Source organism: Lingula anatina, chromosome 9, assembly GCF_051362555.1.
Source record: "Lingula anatina isolate TDL-2025a chromosome 9, LinAna3.0, whole genome shotgun sequence".
Lineage (NCBI taxonomy): Eukaryota > Metazoa > Brachiopoda > Lingulata > Lingulida > Lingulidae > Lingula > Lingula anatina.
Window position 1 is genome coordinate 3,420,955 of NC_141775.1, and position 24,245 is coordinate 3,445,199.

Sequence of the window (24,245 nt, forward strand, 5' to 3'; positions counted from 1 at the left end):
GTGGATTGGAGGAAATAATTTCTTATCGTAGCCCTCAAGCCTGTTCACAGCTGAGGCCAGACAAAATTGAGAAGTTGTTAAAGGGCGCAACTGACACTAATTTGGGAAAAATTACAAAATTCCTGATATTGGGAAAATTTTTTTCAATTTTTATTTTAAATGGGAAAAAAATCTATTGAGGATTGGTTTGAGTTTAATTGGTTAAAGTGGGAGACATATATAGTTGACCCCAGAAAAAAAAACAATGCTCTTGTTTCTATTCTGTGAAATTGCCTCAACACCGTAGATTAGACATTTCCTCCTCACTAAAATAAAATTAAATTAAAAAAACAACAAAGAATAAAAACATTCACTGACTGTGAAGTCAAGCTGTTTTGCTCGTTGCACATCAAATGTTTTAAAAACAAATCAAAAATTGCTTAGAGAGTGTTGCCTCTCGTTAACCAACTTATCAGTTTTCTCTGGCCTAACTGGGCTTGTCCAAGTAGAGGGTGTGTGATGTCAGCTCTTTGGTCATTGAAAGTTCACTTGAGAAAAATATGAGAAAAATAGTCAGCCCAAATTTTTTCTCTGAAGTCCAAACTTTCCCTTAAAGCCTAGTCATGTTGTATCATGTTGTTTTTTGTTCCACTGTCTGTCATTGTTGTTTGAAGTTTACATGGTTGAGATGAAGAAAAATTCATTGGGCCCTAACTCCCAGTGACATTTTTCTCCGATTGACTTGTTTGTTTCAAAAACGTTTTTTAGAATGTCATCCCCATGAAATCATGTACTTGGACTAGCAAATGCCTTTAGGTGTTTAGATATTCAGAGAGAAAAAAAATCACTAAAACAAAAGATGTTCGTGTAGAGCTAAGAGTTTTAAGCTTTCAACACTTTTAGTTTTTCTTGATATTTATTATGAAAAAAAAGTGTTATTCACTATATTCATAGTTTTTCTTGTTTTTAATTATAAAAAATGACAGGCTTACATGGTAATAATGATGAAGGAAATGAAAATGCACATCAGCAAAGATCATCAAAAGTTTAGAAATTTTAAAAGAAGAAGAGTTATAACAGGTATAGGAAAATGAGTAGACATTTGTAAAACTAGATAAAGCAAGATGAGAAAAAGCAAGAAAATGAGATTAAGATGAAAAAAAGAAATAGCATGAAGGTTTCTGGATCCAGAATAGAGTAAACTTACAGCAATAGGTTATCAGACTTGCTGTAGGCAGCTAGAAAACCAATTAATCTAGTTTTGAGTTAACTGAAATCTCCTGCACATTTTTGGCACACTTTACCAAAAGGTTAGATAAGCAGGGAGAGCAAACTCAAATATCACAGTTGCTATAAATATGCTACTGCTTGTCAACAAATTTACCGCGAGTGTTGATTTATACTTGAAATCTCATTATATTGTTGGGGTTAGGAGGTGTAATCGTTCTTATTACATTACGTTTCTTGATCATTTGAATTTGAGTTTCAGTGACTGACACTTGTCAGAGGAGTTTTTTTAACCTCTAAAAAATGTCAAAATGTAATGTGTGGCTTTGGATGGGTATATGTTGATGTTTGAAAAATAATAACATGGGATATAATATTTTGAATAGTTCATGCACAGCAAAGAGGTCAATATAAAGACTATGATATAGTTCTTGTTTTATGGTGGTTAAAATATTCTGTATCGAAGTCTCTGCATTTGTCAGTTTGTGAAAATATGCTGTATTCATTTATTACATTAAATTTTTTTTCATCATATCATATATATGATTTTAAATTTGTCATTGCTTTAAGAATATTTCATCTTGCTTCAGAATGCCAGTGCATCCTCCCAGCCATCTTTGACATCAGACGATCCAAACGTGAAGATAGAAGGCTACCTGTTTCGCAGGACAAGCAAGGGGTTCAAAACTTGGGTCAGGTATGTCATGTGAAAAAGCACTTGCAGCTCTGTCTGCATTTAAATAAGTGAATAAGTAAATGTATATATGTATGAATAAATATATAAATGAATGATTTTTTTACTTCTATGCCTTGAATTAGATTTTTTTTCAATTTGCTTTGATATTACTGTACAACTGTAGGTAATACATTGCATAGCTGAAAAGAAATTTGAACTAGAAAAGCACTCTGAGAGTGCAGATGTCTGCCAAGGCAACTCATTTCTCACAAGGACTGTACACTGATCAATTGTGGTAGTTGAGATTACATGCATTGTACTTTGAGTCAAGGTCATTAGCCCTATCTGGAAATGACAGAGAATTCTTAAAACTTTCTTGGATCCCCATGGTAAAGCCTCAGTTCAAATCCTCGGGACCTCAGTGCCTCCAAAGTTTTTCCCATGCCTGTTCTGTTCCTATTATTAGTCTGTCATTTTATTTTTCAGGCGCTGGTTTATCTTGCAGAACAATCAGTTAGTGTATCGCAAGCGCTCCAAAGACAATCTGACAGTGTTTGAGGAGGACCTCCGTCTCTGCACTGTGCGACTTTTCACAGAAACTGACCGTCGTTTCTGCTTTGAAGTGATCTCTCCAACTAGGTGTGGTTCAGATTTTTTAAAAGTTAAAATAGAGAAAAAATTAATTATTTCTATAGAAAAAAAGAATAAGAAAAAAATCTTTAATGAAATGTTCACAGCCAGACTGATTTAAACCAGAAAACAACCACTGATTATCTGATAGCACTGAAATCACATAGAAGTCCTTGAATATCAAACAATATTTGGTGGTTTGGGTGCAAAGTACTTTAAAAGCAAACTTCGTGTAATTTTGAATTTTATGGCCATATTTCAGACACCACATTCTCCAGGCTGACACAGATGCTGCCTGCCAGATGTGGATAACTGCCATACAGACTGGGGTCTCTGATGCTTACAGGGCAGCTTCTGGCTCTGTGCTGGAAACACAGGTAATTGCTGTTTGTCTGCCTGTGTGTCTGCTTGGGCTTTGTGTCTGACTGTCTCTGCTTTTGTCTGTGATAAGATGTGTTAATTGTTTGTCTGTTCGTCTCCTTTTGTCTGTCTGTGTGTCTGCCTTACCTTTGTGTCTCTTTTTGTTTGTTTGCCTGCCTTTAGATGTGTATCAGTGAGTCATCTTCTGTTTTGAGCAACTCTCTCTCTCTCTCTCTCTCTCTCTCTCTCTCTCTCTCTCTCTCTCTCTCTCTCTCTCTCTCTCTCTCTCTCAACTAGAACTGTATAATTATGCATAATATATGCATAATGCATGAATATCTTGGGGGACGGCCATGGCAGACTTTGCTACATCTTTAATTTGTAAGTACTACATGTACATGATGTTGCTTTTCAGGTAAACACCAATGGGAGTGGAGATGGGAACTCTTCCAAAAGCATAGGTGGAGCCACTGTCAGCCCAGAGGTGGCTCAACCAGAGCCACCGAAGAGAAATAGGTGTGCTATAATTTCAAAAGAAAATATATTATAGTAAGAGATGTCAAAGTATCATTTTTCTTTGAGCAGTAATGTTCATAAAAATGACAAAGTGCATGCATGACCAAATGCAGTCCCAACAAAGTACATTGTAATAAGTGCAAACTTTTTGGCACTTTATTGTTGCATATTTGAATAGATTTACTCCTTTAAAGTCACTTACTGTGCACAAGTTCAGATTTTTAGTTTGTTTTGATCTTTTCAGTCGTATGACCATTTTGTTTTCCATCCCCGGAAATGACGTCTGCTGTGACTGTGGTTCCAAAGAGCCGAGGTGGGCCAGCATCAACCTTGGGATCACTCTGTGTATAGAGTGTTCTGGAATTCACAGGTAAGATTTTTATCAATCAATCACGTCGACTGCAGTGGACCATCGACATCATTAATTAATAAGCAACAGCATAAATAAATTTCTAGACCCTACAGTCCTCCATGACACTGGCAAGCTCATTTATGTGCTCCAAGTCAGTGTCCTCAAGGAGAACCTGGACGTAAGTTTTGTTTCGTGTACCCAATGAGCCATGTGTGGGTGCCCAGAGCAGAAATCTACTTGCTGCTTCTTTTTTGTGAAGATACTTTATTAGACAAATTATGGAGACAAATAAATATTTCAGTTACCAGTTTGGTATTGTGAAATGAAAGGTAAAACAGATCCCATACCATAAAATGGTGTTCGGAATCAATAATGATAAGTTTTTAAGTTTTTTATTATAAAGAGATCCTTAAAACTATGCTCTGTATTAGTCTTAAGGCTATGCACAATGTCATAATCAATTCAAACTAAACATTTTAAAACATACCAACTAAAATTCCAAATTATGAGAATATACCCAGCGCAGGCAAAATGAAGCTATATTATTGTTTACAATATCTATCTCATTTAAAATCCAATATATATGTATTTATTACTTTGCCCATTACAGAAGTCTTGGTGTTCACATCTCCAAGGTCCGTTCAATCACTTTAGACGCCTGGGAGCCAGAGCTTTTGAAAGTGATGGCTGAACTGGGCAATGGCATAGTGAACAGAATCTATGAGGCAGATGTGGATGAGAGGATAGCTAAGAGGGCCACAGCAGACTGCAGCAGGTGGGAATAGATTGCAATTATGATGGTGGCTCCACGGTGGGAAATCATTGACTTTCTGTTCACATGTACTTTGTATTTCTTGGATGACATATGGGTGAATTTGACTGTTTTATTGTTCCTATTGAAGCTGCTGTTGAAAGCATTTAACCTGATAGGCACGCAGCATGTTTAAAGGCATAATAACTCTTTGTATGAGACCTATATTTCACAATAAAAACCTTGTGAATAACTCATAGAAATATAATATATTCTGTTTTACCACAAAAACAGCAGTTATAGCTTTTATTCTGATATTTGAACTTGTCTTTAGACCATGTGACCTCCATTGATGTCTATACTCTGTTAAAATCTCTTAAGAGATTTTAACAAAAAACCAAACTTTTTAGAAAAAAAACCAGGGACTAACTTTGAATGTAAAAAATGGATTCATTAACCATTGGTAAGCATGGGAAAATTGTTGTTTACTCCAGGAAAATTCATTTTTTGGCCGAAACGAAGAGTTATTATTGCTTTAAGTGATTTGACTACCACCACTTATTGCTGGGGGGACAAGTTGGACATTCATCAGGTTAATTTTAATGATAAATACTAACATGGTCTGAACAAAGCCCTAACCCCAGCCAGGTGATATTTCAGTTGATTTTTTGGGAAATGAAAAAAAAGACAGAGAAAGTAAAGAGTAACCCATTTTTTCAATGAAAAAGAGAAAGAAACAAAGAGAAAACATGGTCACTGGTATTTAAATAACTTATATTCACAATCAGACTAGTTTATAAACCTGAGAACAGCCAGTAAATGTCACAGTGATCACAAACTTCCCTTTAAAGTATAATCTGAATGTTTCCCTTGGCATTTAATGTTTTCTTAGACACATTTGATAACTTTGTTATTCATTGTAGACATTCAAACGGGTTGTTACAGATGAATCCATGTCAAAATATGGTCTACATTTCGAAACTGGAAAACTTTCCACATTTTGACTTGGTATGAATCTGTGGTTGTCCAGTAAAGTTAAATAAGCTACACTGAAACATGTACATTTTGTTTATTGTAGAACCTTTCATGATTTTAATATTTCAGGAACATTAGGGAAAACTGGATCAAAGCGAAATATGTCCAGAAGGCGTTTGTACGGAAACTTCCGCAGCTTGATGAAACATCTCTCACTGTCAGCCCTGAGCGCCGCCGATGGAGTGTATCTCGGCGTTCAAAGAAATCGCCCAGCAGGAAGGTAGCAAAGACCAAGAGAGACACGCGTTCCATGGGGGACATAAAATCCACAGGTCCGGACGAACAAGGTGCAAAAATGTTGCAAGGTAGTGGGTTTGGAGAATTCTAAGTTCAAGGTGTATTAAACTTGTGAAAAGGGAGAACATTGTACATGTTTTTATTATTATAATGATAGTTTGCCTTTTACTTGCTGAAAGAAATGTTAAATAGATTGTGCCATTCATAATCCAGAACACACCAATTCCTTAACTGAAAGAAAAAAATTCTATTTGGCATTTTGGCCCTAATAGTTTTACTATAGATTTCTGGCCTTATTCAGAACATTGCCTTGATTAACTAAATTATTATATACCAATACATAAATATGAGTTAAGCTTTATCAGTCAGTTTTGCACAGTAAAGATTTTCCTTATGAAAAATTCAATAAAAAAAAATTACACAATTGATAATTTTTGGTTCTCATTCAGGCACAAGTAAAGACAGTGGTCTGAGTCTGAGCAGTATAAGCACCACAGACGATGTCATTGTATTCGGTGCCAACATGCCAGAGGAACCCATTATAGAAACAGGTATAGGTTACCATGATTTCTTTGTTTCACAGTATAACACACATTTATGTACTTTAAATTGTTTTTTAGTTTTGAACTCCAGTGAACTAAAGGAAGTGGGAGCACATGCCCTTTTGGGGAGGGGAGAGAGTTTTATTGGTTCTTATCAAAGATAAATAATAGAATGAAAAAAAAACAAAATGTTTGAGAAAATTAAAAATTACTGTTGGAGTTGAAATTGCAGATTGATAGATAGGGGACCACAGTCATTGTCGTTGCAAGTTAAGATTTATATATTGAAATAATTGAGACATTAAATATAAGTAATTATAAGCAACACACACTAAATATTTTATTTTTAAAAGAAAAACTGCTTTGAAACATATAAATCACTCATCAAAAATAAAAAAGAGAAAAAAAGAAAATCAAAACAATAAATCTTAGATTACTGACCTACTAAACAAAACAATACACAGGTCTTCCAGAAAGTTCCGAAGATTCTTCCACAGAGACGGAAGAAAGTGACACAAAATCTGTGACCTCGTTAGAAGATGTCTCCAAATTATCCCCCAGTAGTTTACTCTACAAGGCAGCCGTAGCCCACAACGTTGCTGTAATGCAGGAAGCGCTGGCGCACGGCGCAGACCCCAACTGGGCCAATGAGGATGAGGAAGGCAAGAATGCACTTATGAAGGCTGTGGAGAGTGTGAGTACATTGCATTAGGTGTGACGTGAGTAAAATGCGCTAGGTGTGACAGATTGTTTACATTGTGTTTTATGAACTGCTGTTTATGAACATTTCATGACAAAAGACCTATATGACAATCATCACTGTTTTATACTGAAGTATCTGCTTTATCTATCTGTCTATTTGATATAAGTTTCAGTTAATGTATATGTAATACTTATTTTAATATGATTCACTTGAAATAGAAAATCCTTCCATGAAATGCCTTAACTCTATTTTCTGCCATTAGGGGTCACTACCGGCCTGTGAGTTTCTGATGCTGAATGGTGCAAAGGTGGACAGAAAAGATAACAATGCCAAGACAGCCCTCCACCATGCTACAAGACTGGGGCTGACAGCGTGAGTATCTGGACAGGAGCCTGTTTCACAAAAAGTCTCAAGTCACTTTTGGGACTAAATTCTTAGCTTACTAAGACTGAGCAGACTAAGGCTTCGTTCACATGCAATGTCTATTTTCTAAATTCTATTTTCTATTCGCGGTATGTCTTATGATCACGCTCTGTGCCCTTAATGTCCCGCGGCGTAATTACTGGCAGAGCGAGCCAGTTACTATAAGTTACTATAAGTAACTGGCTCGCGCTGCCAGTAATTACGCGGCGGGATATTCAGTGCACAGACCGTGATCATAAGATAGCGCGAATAGAAAATAGAATTTAGAAAATAGACATTGCATGTGAACGAAGCCTAAGTTTATTTTATAAAGATCTCTGATTTTAGCTTTCTAAGCCTAAAGTTGTATTGTTCTTCAGATTGGGGGTGGTGGCTGTGCATTTTTTTTTTTTAAAGCAAAAGCTATTGGTTTCTGTTTTATTAAACGGGCAAAATACTTTACTGGACTTCTACTGATTTATCTCACTTCAAAGGTTCACTTCTTGGCTTTACTTTTATGTGACCCCCACCAGCCATGGGGTCAATTAAACTAGAACATTTAAAGTCCATGAAGGTATTAATGAGTTGAGACCTGATATGCAGATATTGTCCCTTTTCTATTTTTTGCTTGGGAGACTGGTCAGTTTCACTTAATTTACATTTCCTTTTGCAGTGTAGTTTGGCAATGGATATGAATGATACCTATAAAAAATTTAGGAGTATACTTTGATTCTACACTTTCAATGGACAAACAGATCTCCAACATCACAAGGTCTTGTTTATTCAACATTCGGAATATTGGTACCATAAGGAAACATCTGAATCAATCTGCTGCTGCTACTGTTATACACTCATTGGTAACTTCCAGGCTAGACTATTGCAATTCTATATTATATGGATGTCCAGATGATAAGATCAAAAGATTACAACGCATCCAGAATATATCAGCACGGCTTTTAATGCTACAGCCTAGGGATTGCCATATCACTCCAATTTTAAAGCATCTGCACTGGTTACCAGTTAGGGCCAGAATTTTATTTAAGGTTTTAGTTTTTACACATGCTGCTTTTTATAATCTAGCTCCACCATATATAACTGATTTAGTCAAACATTATAGCCCTCAAAGATCCCTGAGGTCTGGTGACAAACTTTTACTGAAAGTTCCAAAATCAAGGTTAAAATCATATGGTGACATATCATTTTGTGTAGCTGCACCAGTAGAGTGGAATAAGTTGCCAATTTTTATTAGACAAATAGAATCACAAGAATCTTTTAAAAAGGAATTAAAAACTCATATTTTTAAGACATTTTATTCATGAATCTTAAATTTTATAATTTTAAAGAAACCTTGGATTTTTTACTTTTAATTACTGTTTATTACAATTAATTAAGTTAGTTTAGCTCTTATTTATATAAAATATATCTTAACCATTTTTATCTATAAACTTCTTTGTATTTTATGTTGTACAGTCTATTGAACATTTTATGGATTTTAGACTTGAAATAAATATATTATTATTATTATTATTATATCTATTTCAGTCAAGTGTGTCAGCTTCTTAAACGGGGCGCCAACCAACATGCAGTAGATGCTGATGGCATGGTAGGTCACATGATAGGATAGACATAATTATATTGATCAGTTATAAAATCACGTGACATGAGATAGCATTTCATTGGTTGTTTATTAAGTCACAAATGACATATTTTACTTTACATTGCTGTTTTATAAAATCACATGGTACACGTAATACATTTCATTAGTTTGTAATTTATTCACATGATGTGAAAAACTTTGGCTTTACGCACTTTGACAGTTTGTGCGCTATAGTCTGCTTTTGTTTTCAGAGTGCAAATATGATTAAGAAAATATAAAGTAAATAGTATTTTGGAAAAAAATTATAATGTTACTGTCAATAGTTTAAATCATTTTGCCCTTGTTTGTGGAATTTATTTATTTTGATTGAGAATGACCTTGATGTTTCTCCTTTTTTAAAAAGCAATATTGGGATATCATTTATAATCAGTTTAAAATTGTATAAATAGAAATAATGGTTATTATCATATAAATGTAAAACAATAAATTTTTATATTTCAGGATCCTCTGACCATTGCTGTGAATGATGCTAATGCCGACATTGTAACACTGTAAGTTACTTATACATCAATACTGTTTTGTATTTTTTTGTACACACCACCTGGTCACAACAATCACTGCATATTTTGACTCTCATTAAGAGATTCAGCAGCTAGGTTATAATTGCACTTGCAGTAACAGTGAATAATTAAAGCTGTTGATTTGAAGAAATTGTTACTGCAACAAATTTGATACATTTTGAGAGGTCAAATATTTGTTTTCACATGCATCTTTCACTGCTGAACAGTAAATAAGTATTGTCAAAGTCTGTTTAACCCTAAATGTACATGATGTTTTGTAACATGGAATATACACAATGAAAAAAAGACCTTTGGAAAAAAATTTAAGACATTTTAATTGTTGTTCAACTCTTAATTATCAGGCTGCGCCTTGCAAAGTTAAATGAGGAGATGCGAGAGACAGAGGGCCTGTACGGGAACCCTGGCGATGACACATTTACTGATGTGTTCCGAGACTTCACCAATATGGCGTCTGATAATCCTGAAAAACTGAAAAGAAACCCCTCCTTTCAGGGTTCTGGTGAAAGCAGCTGAGGTCAAGGTGATATAATTTAGGTCAAGGTCAAGGTGGCATTGTTTGGGTTAAGGTCTCTCAAAGGCCATTGCTCTCCACTGATGTTTGAATGGGATTATGCCAAGCTCTTTTTGAGAAATTGAGATCTATTTGTTGTACGATGTCATTGTAAAAATTACTAAGGAATAATATTTTTTCTAGAAGATGACTAAAATTGGAAATTGGAATTTGCTCCTTTCTTTGTTTGAATAATTATGCAATATGTTTTGGTGCTGCCTGCTTAGCGAAGCTTTTTCAAGACATTGTGCAAGTTTTATGTAATCAGATTCAAACTAATATGATGAGACAATCTACTTATTCAAAGGGGAGACTGTTTCGTTTAGGATTTTTCTCTTTTTTTTTTTTCTTTAGTACGTTCTGATATTTTAGCCATTTTACAGAAACCCAACAGTGATTTTTTATTCCGCTGGCTCTCTGTTACTTCATTGATTTGGTCTTCATGGAATACCATATATTTTGTGTGCAATATGCTACTGTAGTATACAATAATCATATACAAATTATCCAAATGCTACTACACTTACTGTTATTTTTTATTTGTGCAGTCATGTCATAAAATGTTTGTATGATATGACATGACCATGACATTTTTTTTCATAAAATCAGTGAAGTTTTTTGAGTGTCATGATTGTAGTTATAGTTTAGACATATTATCATTTCATCAGTTTGGTGATAATTGTTATGTAATAGATATTGAATATGACATGTTGCAGACACATGCGGCACATGCACTATCTAAAGACTAAAGAAATTGATAGTCAAAACTTCATAGAAGTTTTCTTATAGTTGCCAGGCCCATATTGGGGGGGGGTACAAAAGACTGCTGTAATGACCTGGAAAATGGCCCACTCATAGATAAAATTTGGTGCAGGTTTATGAACATGCAGAGGTTTCATGGTTAAAAAAAGGTTCGCTTTTTTCAAAACAAAAAAAAAAAATTAATAATACCCCCCCCCCTTTGTTGCTGTTGTTACTGTTGTTGAAATAAATGTAATCTGTATTTGATGTGCAATTGATGGTATTTGTGTGTGTGCCATGTGACGTTTCAATCTGATCAAAGACATCTGTGCCTTCATTTTAAATTAAGAACAAAATCGGTGCAAATCTTTGAAATACTCAGCCAAATCACTGAAGCCAAGAACAAGTTGCTAGTCTCTAATAACTAGTTTTGACCTTTTTAATGAAATCTGTACAGTAGTAAAAATTATCAGTTTTTGCCAATGTCAGTTTTATATGTTTTTCAACAGCAGTTTATTATGTGCATTAATGAATTTATTTTAAACTTTGATTTCACATGTCTGAATTCTCCTGTTTTACCCCTCTAGTTGAAAATACATTGAGTACCACATATGCTGGGATAAAAGGGGTATATATATATACACCAGTTAATTGAAGATTAGATTGTTAAATGGCAAGTATAGTTTGTTAATAGTATTTATTATAATCTGTGGACCAGATCTGAATTTTAAATGATGATTAGGGTTTAAGTTATTCTAAATTTATTTAAAATATGTTATACGTAGAGCTGTATATGTAGTCCAAGTAAGAGACAGAAACAGATGAGTCTGAATGATGAAAACAAAATGATTTTGGAGTCATTTATGTGAGATAAAGGCCAAGACTCTGTAGCAGTAGAATGTGTCATGCTGTGACATTTAGTTTGTATGTCAACCAATCCACTCGTATGGTACTGAAGGATTATAATGAGCGCAAATTGTTTGCTTGTCAGTGATTAGAGAGAACATCTATCATCAGGCTTTGATTCTGATTTTTTTAACAATACTCAGCATAAAATATCTTTCTAGTCTAATTATGTTCTCATCATTTTCAATTGTAAATAAGGGATTGAACCTTGTGTGCATGCTGGTAGATTCTCATTTTTTCTATACCATCTAAAATTGTGCCTTTTTCAAAATGGTCCCCATTCATAGCCGTGACTTTCTTGTCTGTAGCACAAACTCTGATCTTCATTTGTTGTATTGCCATACTGCGTTACTCTGAGTATGTTGGTAAGATGCCAATCACTGTCGTTACTCAGCAACTCTTGTTTAATATATATATATATATTTGTGATTCGGCTATCTTTTTTGTTTTGAGAACAGTGATAAGTACATGTAGGGGAAGATGGGGGATTTTTCAAAGCCACTGTGAAATGCCAAGTACATTTAGCTTGCTGAAATAATTATGGTGATATTAATCTAAGACAGTGGGAGCCTAGTTCTGTATGTTTTTATCAACAGGTATTGATCCCTCAGTTAAGCTGTATGATAAGGAAAATGTCAGAACTATCGGATTTGCAGCTCAGTTTTATATTGCAATTACCTGGCTAGTTGTTTGAGGTATTTGTACCTGTTTTTGTGCTGCCTTTTTTTTCATTTATTTTTTCTTTACAGTATATATGTATAAGTCATTTAGTCTGTCAGTGAGAGGGCAGATCCATGCTGCATGGTTCAAGAGAAGGGAGGTCAGTTTTTATTTAAACCCAAACGCCACTTCTGGGAGTACCCTCTGTGGTTGCTTAAACTGGAGCAGTAGTAGTAATTTATTTTCGTGTAGTGTGGCAACATTAATAACAAAAAGTAATGCACAATAAAAAGCACACAAACGTACACAAAGCTTATTACACAGTGCTGCTGATAAATTATACACGTAAATACTGAGAATGCACGTTGTACACAAAATCTACAACAACTTCCACGGTGGCTTCACATAGCTCATATACACTATTAAAATTGAGTTCATACTGCTCTCTTAGTTGTTTGGTCATAGGGCATTCAATCAGAATATGTTTTTTTATTTTTTTTATTTTTTAGCGGTACATTGTGCATGTTTCAGATTTGCTTTTGTGGTGAATCATCTGAAGCCCCCCCCCCCCCCCCTCCAATCTCTGAAACTGATTCTTTCATCAAGTTGATCTCTAGTCATATATGTCATTCAGTGTCTTGGGCTTTCAGTGCTTCATTTGTTGTCATTATTTCAATTGACCTTCATGCAGGGGCGGATTTAGGGAGTCTTCTGGGTGTTCCAGAAGACGGTCGGATTTTCATGTTTACATTGACGGGTATCTAATATTTTCTGTCGGAAGACGGTCAAAAAATGGAGGATTGATTAACAAAGATAATTTGGAAGACTGTCAGAAAATATCTTTGGATCCGCCCCTGTCATGGCGGTTTGTTTTTGAGACATCATTCTGGTTAATCAGTGATTGCAGCAGATGTAGTAGTTATAGTACTTTGTGTGTTCTTGGTGGCCTTAATTTACCAAAATGTTTGAGTGAAATGTGCCATTTTTGGTGAAACAATATAATGTAGCATGATCAAAACAGACTCGTCACTTAAAAGATCATCTTTCTGTTGTAATGATGCACAATAACATTCATAGTAGAAGTGAAAATAGATAATTTCCTGTCAAGCCACACTTACTAGTACTTATTTAATCCTAGAATCTGTATTCCTTAAGCAGGTACTTGTAATTTTTAGCATCATAAATGTATAAAAACCTGTTGATCTCTTTCTGATACTTTATATCACAATTATCAATTATCTAAAGGAATATCAATTTTGCAGCAGTGTGCCTTGTTATTAAATCAGTAATGTATGCTGTGCATGCAAGTTTTTATCCATTGTACAGGTCAAAATAATCGTCTGCTTTTTGTTATCTAATCTGAAGCGTTGCATAATTTGCAAGGAGTCATAGGCCTGATCTCATTTTTGTAATCTGCCATAAATTTCTTGCAGTGTTCGTTTCAGTAACATGAAATGTAGATATTTAACACGTAATAATTCTCGATGCAGTTATTTACGTAGGTATCATCATAGAAGAAAGCTCATTACCTTACTACGGTATCAGTAGATTGCTTGTACGAAGTACGACATTATAGCTCTAATGGTCGTCAAATTTCAGAAAATTACGTGTTCGAAACTCGTTCTTGGCCAAACTGTGGATTAATCATTTTGTTGTTCAGTAGGCCTATTGCTTCACATCTTTGTAAAAGATACTGTAAGCACATAATCACCCTATTGGTGGTGAAACGGACACAGTAAGCAGTGTGTAGATCGAAGCACCACATTCGTTCTCTTATGTTCATCATTTTTCAGAAATTTACTCGTACGGAAACTCGATTTTGGTCAAACTGTGGATTAATCATTTTGTTGTACAGTAGGCGTATTGCATCACATCCTTGTAATCCCTTCTTAAGCTCATAAGCAAGCCTTATAGTGGTGAAACGGATGCAGTAAACCTCGCCTCTCACTCCAGCAGTTTTCGTACATGTAGCAACCAAATTAAACAATGTTTGTCAATCTTTGCTTGGTGTTTTGCACAGTGACTTTTTATGATTTGAATACATGTGCAGAACCGAGATTGGAACAATATGTTTTTGCTGTTATTTTTTATCTATCTGTTTATTATCATTTAGTGGAGTATATGTTGATATCAAAATAAACATTTCATATTTCATTTGCGCATGTTTATCATGCAAACGAGTGTTATGGGGGCTCATAAAAAGGCTAGATATATAAGATGGAGGCTAATGTTTTACTGTATTTGGGTCATTTTTTAGTTATGGTTCTGAAGCCATGTAGGGCGTCTTAGATGTACATGTATTGTATGAAATCGCCGAAGTCATAGACGGTTGCATATTTCCGTCTATTGTTTACTTGAAGAGAGGTAAATCTTGGCCTTCTGTTATATTTATATATACAGGTACATAAAGATATAATTAGTGTCCCAATAATTTGTTTTTGAGATTCCTGTCAGATACATTTTCCCTGATTATTTCTCTGCTGATGACCTGTTGAAGTTTGCAAGTGTAATATTTTGTTGAGAATTTATATCAAATGTATGAATAAAAATGTAGAAAATCTACTGTGTGTGCAGTTATTTTTTACTTTTTACCGAAACTTATCCGTCAAGAACGTCACTTAACGTATACCCTCTACAAAGGCCACATATTTTCTTACTAAATATTCACAGATATTTCTTTAATCCACTGCCCATTTCTGTGCAGTGAGAATTTTTGAGCAGAAATGACAGCGTCAACTGGCACATAGACGAGGGTGCCTAATGGCATACGTAAGTACCCCTCTCTCTCTCTCTCTCTCTCTCTCTCTCCCGAAAAAAATCAATTTCTGTGTCGGTTATCTTAAGATTCCATGTAAAATGTGAAGTGAAATGTGACCGGGTTGCGCAACATGACCACAGGCATAAGCAAAATAATATATTTAACATATCTTGAATGCAGGGCTGTTGATAGGCACTCTGTTTACACAGGATCCGTAAGTAATCCGTTCAAATTTAAAATTATTGTGTGGCATATTCTTCGATTTTGTAAGCTATTGAGATAATGGAGGGTAATTGAGGCAAATTCCCCTTCTTTCTGGCTTCTGTTGTGCGTATAATTTTCAAAGTTGAACGTCCGCGTGCGCTTATGCCAAATATTTTTGTTTGCAACAACGTCACATAAGTCACAGCGCGCGGGCGATAGGCTTATTATTGCAGGAAACACGGGCTTTGTAATTTCACTCTGCATGTCTATATTTGTCCGTTTATTCTGCTGTTTTCTCGGAATCGTGATGCCGCATGCCGTGACCGTAGAGAACACGCGTTTCTCGTTTCCTCCATCTAAACTCTCAATTATCTTGCTTTGTGTGACATGTTGTGTTGACGAAGTTCATATCAGTGCATCCCTTTCACCAAAATGACAGTTATGTAAAAATATTAATTCAAGAACATGTGCACTTCAACAACAGGCTTTAAACAGCTGGAAGAGAAATAGTCCGAATAACAAGAGAGAAAAAAATTAATAAATAAGTAGAGAAAATAAAAAGTAGAGATTTTTCAAATTTTCTTGAAAAATATGTGTAATGCACATGCATGGTCTAAAAAAATCTAAAAGTTACATCAGGCCTACCCAACTACCAGACTCGGCACCTACGGATCCAGAATAAACCGGTATATCAGACCACACTACCCGTTTTCAAGGTGTGTGTCAGATCGCATTACGGAGTATCTTACCCCATCACAATTTTTGTAGGTCTACCTGTCATCCGGGTATTGCTTACGATCATCGCTATAACATCGCGCGCCAGGCAAAATGGGTGAAGTGGCTGATACTCCGTAATGCGATCTGACACACACCTTGAAAACGGCTAGTGTGGTCTGATATACCGGTTTATTCTGGATCCGTAGGTGCCGCGTCTGATAGTTGGGTAGACCTGTACATGCGAAGTAAAATCGTCAAATGTTTAACATTTTGGCATGCCTGATCCCGGTTGTCTGCTAAAGCTAGAATTCTGCTTCATGGTGTTGTTAGCAGACTCAACGTTTCATGAAAATTTATCTAGAAATTTCCTGAAAAATGTGAAGTGTGAGCTGTTGCCCATGGTGATAGTTTTATCCACCTTTCGGCTCCTTTTCATTATGGAGTTCGAACCACCCTGGTCTTCCGTGGAGAAAACGTAACAGCCAACGTTTACATGCATGCAAGCTGTGGTCGAAACTTTCTATTCAAGCATGACCATGTTCCATCTCATCGTACCAACAATTCTTCAAAGCCCAGGGATTCTAGGCAGAAAAAAGATACGAACAATGAGCTATGCAAGCAGAGCAAAATCATCTACAACTTATATCTGTTTGATACAAAGATGGCTTAATTTGCAACGGACAACTGAATAAACATATAAGAAACAAAAGCAGCATACATACTTTAAGGGCGCATTCCCATAGATTTTAGATCGATATATCCACGTGGGGAGTCTCAATAGATTACTGTCAGATAATCCGGCTTAAATGTCCGTACCGCCTAGTACAAGCTGTAAGGGGGTAATTAACTTTCGTGCCCTCTCGGCTGACAGCTATTTTAGCGTGAACCCCCAGGGAGTTAGGTCGATCTAGTTGGATCGATCTAATCTCTGGGAATGGGGTCTAAGACAAGACTGCAAATTATAAATAGTTGTAGCGAAGGGATGTTGTTTTCTGGAAAAGTCAAAGTATCACGTGGGCCGTCTCGCATGCCTGGCGTTCTCCCAGAAAAACCGAGGAATCCGTCGTTGTGACAACTTAGCTTTATCTGTCAGAAAAATTTACTGGGCATTTCACGCGAAAACCGATGAAATCAGATAGTGAAGTCATTTAAGAGAAAGTTGTGGTACGTTACATTACATTTTTGTACTTTCACCAAGCTTTATAATACATGTATTTGATAACTGTTTGATAACTGCCTGGTACGAGAGAAAATCACAAAACCGACAACAGTATTTTTCTCCTCAAAATCCCGTCAGCTGTTGGACACTGTACTTTATCTCTACAGTTGACTAGACTTTTGGGGATTTTTTTTTTTTTTTTTTTTTTTTTTTTTTTTTTTTTTTTTTTTGTAGAAAATTGGTACAGTTGAGTTGTTTCTATGATTTTATCATTCCCTCTCACCCTCTTTAAGTCGCGCTTTTCCAGTTGAGATTCACGTTTGTCTTATATTGTACCCTATCAAAGTATTCGAACTGATTATAAATACTCATAAAAACTCATAAAACCCTCGTCTAAGCCCTCTTTTATCCCGTCTTGGGGGACCCTTTTATCGATAGCTAATCTCTGTTAGCCAGTGTGCAGAGTTGGGTCGTGCTAAGGTACATCCACCAAACACCACTGGAAACGGGTCTCACTTTTGTACCGCTAAAATCAGAGCCTGTCCCTTTCGGAGCCCCGTTTCAAAATCAGGACTGATACGGTTTTACTGTAGATACTCTGCTATAGTGGAAGGGATATCATCGCCAAAGCTGACAAAGAATTGTTCTCTTATCAGCCCGAGCGGCGACTGTACACATTCTTCTATCTACAAGCAGGAGTGTATGGGATAAGATATGTGTATTTCGACAGTACACATGCATATACAGTGCTTGGATTATACATTACTGCATTGGTAGTGTAGCTTATTAATGGTATGTATAGAGAGTTAGGCCTATCCAATTAAGTCTTGCTGTGCTTTATACTGCCTCGAGCGTGGATACACTGAAATGTTTAGAGAGTATTTTAGCCTGGAACCAGTGGTTTAAACCCATGATGATGTATTGCCACGTGACAGCAAACACGTTATCTGAATTAACCTACGTGTAGCTTGGAGAAATTCTTGCTACGAGGTCTGTGTGAACAAGTATTATTTTTTCTACAAAGTCTGGAACCTTGTTGCACCCTTGTACCACTCCGGTCCGTATATACTAATATAACGTACTAGTATATACGTTATATTAGTATATACGGACCGGATATACTAATATAACGTACTAGTACAACAGAAGTGTTTAGAAACGCCAAATCTAAGCAATTTAATATATGTACAAACCAGGGGCGGATCTAGAGATATTTTCTGACAGTCTTCCAAATTATCTTTGTTGATCCATCTTCCATTTTTGACCGTCTTCCGGCAGAAAACATTACATGGCTGACAATGTAAACTTGAAAATCTGACCGTCTTCCAGAAGACGGTCTAAATCCGCCCCTGCCAACGATGCAGGGATGGGGTGGGTGCATTTATAACAAAATAGCCTATTCAACTCAATGCTTCACTAAAAAGAAAATGGTCACACTCTGATTATCAGAATGACACGCGTATTTTCCCAATTATTCTGGGTACTGACAGCTCAATCTGAGCTAAGGCCTACATGTACTGCATTGTAGTAGTTACACACTGTAGGTCTAAGGGATCGTTCACACCTCATGGTATTGAGTAGAATATGGAAAAGCTGTGATTAATCGAGCACGTTAAAATCAAGAGAGGTATGTCAGTGCTGATTTGATTTCATTCAGCGAGCGTCCCCTTAAAGTTAGTGCACATTGGCTTGGTAGATAAAATTCGTTGTGAATGGCCCCTATAAAGGCTCTCCACTTGCTGCCCTACTTACTTATAATTCATAACTTTTGTTATCTCCAACCCCCACCTTAACAAGGATAGATTGACTGCGGTACGTACTTGAGTTGATGTGTTACGTGGCAAAGTCCTTCAATTTATGTACCATGTTAATTAATTGCCCCAATTAATTGCCACCGGAATTGCATTTAGCGAGAGTCCCCACGGAATTTGTATCAATCTACGTAGAACGATAGTTTCAGGGGGAATGGGCCCTTCCACCACTATAATATAATAACATCACAGTTGCGTATTGTCTGTAATGATAAGAATTGATAAAAAGGAGTGAAAGTCTACTTGATATCAGAACATTATCGGCCTTTGAACGATAAATGCTGCGTAACTGATTGGGATGTACATGTAAATATACATTGTATTGTCTGGTTTCTGTATTATAGGCACTGCATGCGCCCCCGAATTTCTCTCTGTGATATCCTAAGAAATGACTTAAAACTACGGAAAAGAGGCGATCTCTCTTCGAATGTGCTGGTATTGCTTTGTGTTTATTGCATATATTGGGAATAGAGGATTTCCAGCCGCCTAAATGTTCTCATTGGTCTCTCAAGTGGCACTCGACGCTCTCGTAATCAAGAAATGATCTAATCCGTGACTTTGCCCCGGGGAATTTAGATCGGTGGTAGGTTTTTAAAATATAAAATACACATTGAAGTTGTTGAAATTCGGATTTGACAAACTGCTCTTTCAATCCGATTTAATCAAACGATTGACATAGTAAAAACATCGTTAAGCCTTGTTGCAGAATTGCGCAACAAGAGAATTGCGTGAGAATAAAGACGCTTTTCAAGGACCACTAGAACAACGGCTTGAATAACCGTAGCTGTAACATTGGCAATATTTTTGTTTAACACGGAAACTACACATCAGATTTTAAAAATGGAGATGGACGCAGCGGATACGCAGAACACGATGGAGGAGCGGCTTTACCTAATCCAGCCATCACATCGCGAGAATTCTCGTGATCATGAACCCGGCGACATTGATATGCAAATCTGCTGTTTCAAAGTCTCCCCCCGGGCTCACAACATCATCACCACTATCGTCAGTGTCATTTCCACCCTCTGTCTCTTCGTTTCGTACCCCATGGTCGATCAATCCTTAACAGAATGCGGAGGGGATTCGTACTTCCTAGTGGCCCATACAGTCTTATGGTCCGCCGTGCTGATGGTGCTTTACGTTCTTGTTGCCAAGTTGTATGTTCAGCATGCAGTGTCGATCGTGCCGACGATTTTGTCCTTCAGAAGGGTGGTTCTGGTTGCTTTCCTGGCAGCTACCGGAGGTCTCCTGCTGATGTACGCCTGCGAGGCCAACCACCTTCCCAGAACTCTAAAGGGGGTGGTCGCCTTGGCCTTGATTCCAATGGTTTGGATGTGCGGTTTGGCTGCAAAGTGGACTGGTCTTAAAGGTGGGTAGGGCTCGATTGTCTGCCTAAAGTTGTTAAAATATAGATTTGCATTGCTGGTTGTTTTAATTTTTCCATTTAATGCTTTTTTTTAAATAAAATGTAATCTTAAAAATAGATGATTGATGGTATAATGTAACGCCTGACAGTAGAACTTCTATTAATTAACAAAGGGTTTTTCGTAGTTCAAACCAAAGCATGAACGCCAGCAACTAATTATGTTTTTTTTTTTTCAAAATTAAAACTATGCAGTCGCAATATTTTAAATAGTTATATTTGGTAAATATCCCATTTGCAAGTCATGGTTCATTTAGCAAAGTTGCTTGCAAGAATCTGAAACACGGTGTAAAAACGATACCCTTGCCTACCAATTAAAAGAAGTAAACCATACAAGATATCGACATTTTGTTTCCAGACCTCCAGTTGTCCCACCTGGCTGTCATAGCAACGGGTACCGCCAGTCTCTTCCTCTCCCTCATCCCGCAAATATTTGATTTCGACTATAAAGAAACCGGATGGTCACACGTTCGTAATACGGCAACACTAATCACCTGGGCCGTGGTGATGGGATTGGCTCTGTTAGAGCTGTGCGTTGCGTTCACATTCATGGAGAAGGAGATAAACAGGATAGGGGTATGTATATGGTTTAAAAACCAGGGCTGAGAAAAATGTTTGGGGTGTGGATGATGTGGGGGTGAGGGTGGGGGCGGGGTGGGGTGTGGGTTAGGGTGAGGATGGGGGTGGGGGGTGGTGAGGATGATGGTGCGGTGGGTAGAGGTGAAGGTTGGGGTGGGAGCAGGGGTGGAGGTGGAGGGGAGGGTGAGGGTGGTGATTGGGGTGAGGGCAGCTGTTGCCCACAGTGCAACAAGCAGGTTAATTTTACTATTTCTGCCACCTGTGGTATTCACAAGACGCTGACTGAAGGAAAAGTGAGAGATATTTGATAACAGAAAAGAGAAAAATTATCACTTTATGAACCTCCCTCCCAATTTTTTTTTGTAAAAATTATTCCCAGTACCTGTATCTCATTTGGTTGCAGACCACTATCATTAATAAAGGTGACTGAATAGGTTACGACAATGAATAAGGTCAAATTTTAAGTCCAGGGCGACAAATCTATAATAGCGCTCTTGACACGTACAACTCAAACGGCACATGTTGTTATATGCCTTGAATCAAAATTGTTCTTTCTTTTCAGGTTCTTGTCAAAGTCCATTTTGCATGGATGATGTTCTTTCTTGCGATATTCGTAGTACTTTTCTTTTGGTCCAATTTCGTGCCTAGTGTTGGGAAGGTAGGTGCCGAGTACGCTTCAATACGAATCAGTGCGCATTAATATTATAGCAGTGTTGCTGTAACAATGTTTCGGAGAGGGTGTTTAAGATTGGGATGTCAGTGAGAATTGTTTATATACTTTCTGGGGATTGTTGACTCAATTAGAATTGTTGATATAATTAATGAAAAGTTTTCCCTCCATTGAAGTTTATAAAGGTGTATTGTATTTTTCTTGATATTAAACGAATCCCTGTCGATTAATATTGAATATCACTTTTATCCTAGGATTTGATCTTTAATAAATGTAAACAGCAAACATAAATGACTTGGTATCCTTTTAGACCTCCTCTTCAAGCGAATTCTACGATGACATGATCCGCAGTGCAAAATGTTCGTACAGCCTTGGTCATGAATCAACCCTCCTTGGGACGTGGATCGTCGTGGTCACCTTCCTCCTATCGGGATATTTATTCAGCTCCATGATGCAGTTCGGCCAAAGTGGTGCCACCTATGGAGTAATGGTGCAGTTAGTCGGTATACCTTTATATGGTATATGGTGGGAATTATTCAAGTATCCCCCGCTGACATGGGAGCCAGAATATTCGTGGTCAATTATATTTTATGCTTTAGGCTTGTTAGGACAATTAATCGCCATGGTTCTCTATAGAGTGTATGATAAAGTTGATGGCCCCAATACAGCACCCATGAGACTTCAGTAGCTACACCCCTGTGTATGGTGAAGTGCTTTGGCAATACTTTTAGGTTTTTAAAATGTATACATCGGCCATTTTTGCCAACATTGATTATCATACTGGCACGCGCGTTGTCTGCTTTGCTAAAAATTAAAGAAAACGTATTTAATGTGCCAGTTGCATTAAAAAATAAGAATTCTCTTTAATACCATAATTAGGCCGGGTCAATTATTCCAAAGAATGCATTATATACATGTACATACACCTACTTATTGTAAATTCAATTTCCGGAAAGTTCATAATTTTTGACGGCCATGTTCGTTTATTATTCCCTGCGTTCCCCATACAGATGAGAATGCGTACTACTACATGTTTAAACCTAACAAACACTAACCTTGACGAAAATATTTTGAAAAGTGCGAGTGTTTAGCAAATAGTGTTATGAAAGAAAACGAAAAAAAAGTGCCTTGTGTTTTGTGTTTTCCCTTTTATCGGAGGAAATTTAAATGACAAAATATGCTTGTTATGCAAAAGGTACATGTATAATGTTGCAGATTACACGCATCAGTGTTGCTTTCTCCGTGATGATAACAAAGACTGCCCTGTCGTTATGACGACAAAGCATCTACAACTGCAATACTGTACGCCAATATCTGTTTTCTTTGTCATCTTCTGTTGTGAGCAACTTTTCTCTTTTCTCAATTTCATCTTGTCTTAAGCAACCTCCCTCTCTCTCTCTCTCTCTCTCTCTCTCTCTCTCGTTACACTCTGTCAGTGCATGTGTTAAATTCATATTCTGAAGGCCAACGGTTATTTAACTGTTAAACTACCGCAAACCAAACGTAATTGACGAGATACCCTATACCAGTAGATTATCAGCACGCACTAGCAATGTGTTACCACGGCAACATGGTTCATAGCTCATAAGAAACCCATCATCTATGCCGTCCACTGACATATAGTTATTAACTTTGATTAGCTACAGCAAACCAGTGACATATAGCATATTTACAATACGACACCATGTAAATCTCTCTCTCTCTCTCTCTCTCTCTCTCTCTCTCTCCATTCTTTAGGAAATCTGGAACCATACGGCAGAGATTGCATAGGTACTGGTAGAACTGAAAAAGAAAGCGACGCAGGAACCAACGGGAAGGTAGTTAATAAATTATATGGCACTTTGGGTTAATGAATGAATTGACTGCCCTAGTAGAAAAGTCTCAAGGAAGAGCTCTTAAGATAATTTATCCTGATCTTGAATATGATGCTGCTTGTTAACATAGTAAACTTGAACTACTGAGTGAAAGACGGCTCGATGCATGCAAAAAATTGCTTATTAGGATATCAAATGAACCGGATCATAGATTGCATTATTTTTTACAACCAAAAGAAAATGTCAAATATTCATTAAGGGAACAGGAGACATTAAAAAGACCTTAAATTAAGGCCAAACGATCAATGAACGACTTTTTTAATAAGTGCGATATACAAGTTTCAAAAGTAACTGATAGACTTTTATTTCATTTTTTAACCTTGCATTTTAGTTATTTTGTTTTAAATTTGTTTACATGTCTTTTAATATTCCTTTATTCTTATTCACTAGTGGTTTTATTCAACTATGATGCAATAATTGTAATTATCCAACCCTCGGGTTGCAAGTTTGGTAATAAAAATAATAAATAATTTGTAATTATAAAAGAGTTGTGCTTTCTACCTCGCTTAACAGCAAACGATAAAGACAGCAACTTCGTCACATGGAGATCGTCTTTAAGATGCCGTTGTATATCTGTTTATATTCTATCAACTAACTAGCTAGGT

The 24,245-nt window shown here is 36.7% G+C and overlaps 2 protein-coding genes across 5 annotated transcripts in view; both read left to right on the forward strand.

The window, feature by feature from the left end:
- Positions 1–15,007, forward strand: part of LOC106174817 (arf-GAP with coiled-coil, ANK repeat and PH domain-containing protein 2) — a 77,090-nt gene extending 62,083 nt beyond the window's left edge. For 2 of the 3 annotated variants that reach the window (XM_086995015.1, XM_086995016.1), the window contains 13 exons: positions 1,797–1,903; positions 2,369–2,521; positions 2,775–2,889; positions 3,288–3,388; positions 3,633–3,758; positions 4,351–4,515; positions 5,596–5,831; positions 6,213–6,314; positions 6,770–6,999; positions 7,271–7,380; positions 8,953–9,013; positions 9,509–9,558; positions 9,930–15,007. In XM_086995015.1, coding sequence (XP_086851141.1) covers positions 1,797–1,903; positions 2,369–2,521; positions 2,775–2,889; positions 3,288–3,388; positions 3,633–3,758; positions 4,351–4,515; positions 5,596–5,831; positions 6,213–6,314; positions 6,770–6,999; positions 7,271–7,380; positions 8,953–9,013; positions 9,509–9,558; positions 9,930–10,101 — 1,728 coding nt within the window. In that variant the 3' untranslated portion in view covers positions 10,102–15,007. The remainder of the gene's footprint in view (positions 1–1,796; positions 1,904–2,368; positions 2,522–2,774; positions 2,890–3,287; positions 3,389–3,632; positions 3,759–4,350; positions 4,516–5,595; positions 5,832–6,212; positions 6,315–6,769; positions 7,000–7,270; positions 7,381–8,952; positions 9,014–9,508; positions 9,559–9,929) is intronic. The other variant, XM_086995017.1, reaches the window with a different exon arrangement.
- Positions 15,008–16,365: 1,358 nt separating this feature from the next.
- On the forward strand, positions 16,366–24,093 carry LOC106174819 (uncharacterized). 2 transcript variants are annotated; one of them, XM_013556511.2, is made up of 5 exons: positions 16,366–18,075; positions 19,439–20,463; positions 20,876–21,093; positions 21,659–21,754; positions 22,077–24,093. In XM_013556511.2, the coding sequence occupies exons 2-5, from the start codon at positions 19,935–19,937 to the stop codon at positions 22,452–22,454; spliced, it is 1,221 nt and encodes a 406-aa protein (XP_013411965.2). In that variant the 5' UTR covers positions 16,366–18,075; positions 19,439–19,934; the 3' UTR covers positions 22,455–24,093. The 2 variants fall into 2 exon arrangements, with proteins under 2 accessions (XP_013411965.2, XP_086852393.1); XM_086996267.1 differs by lacking the exon at positions 16,366–18,075 and adding an exon at positions 18,121–18,910.
- The last annotated feature ends 152 nt before the right edge of the window (positions 24,094–24,245 follow it).

Bases quoted from the DNA above. Each gene is read 5' to 3' on its own strand.
- LOC106174819 (XM_013556511.2), top strand. From the start codon at position 19,935: ATGGAGATGGACGCAGCGGATACGCAGAACACGATGGAGGAGCGGCTT. The intron at 20,464-20,875 runs GTGGGTAGGGCT...TTTTGTTTCCAG, and splicing joins AAAGTGGACTGGTCTTAAAG to ACCTCCAGTTGTCCCACCTG. The intron at 21,094-21,658 runs GTATGTATATGG...CTTTCTTTTCAG, and splicing joins AGGAGATAAACAGGATAGGG to GTTCTTGTCAAAGTCCATTT.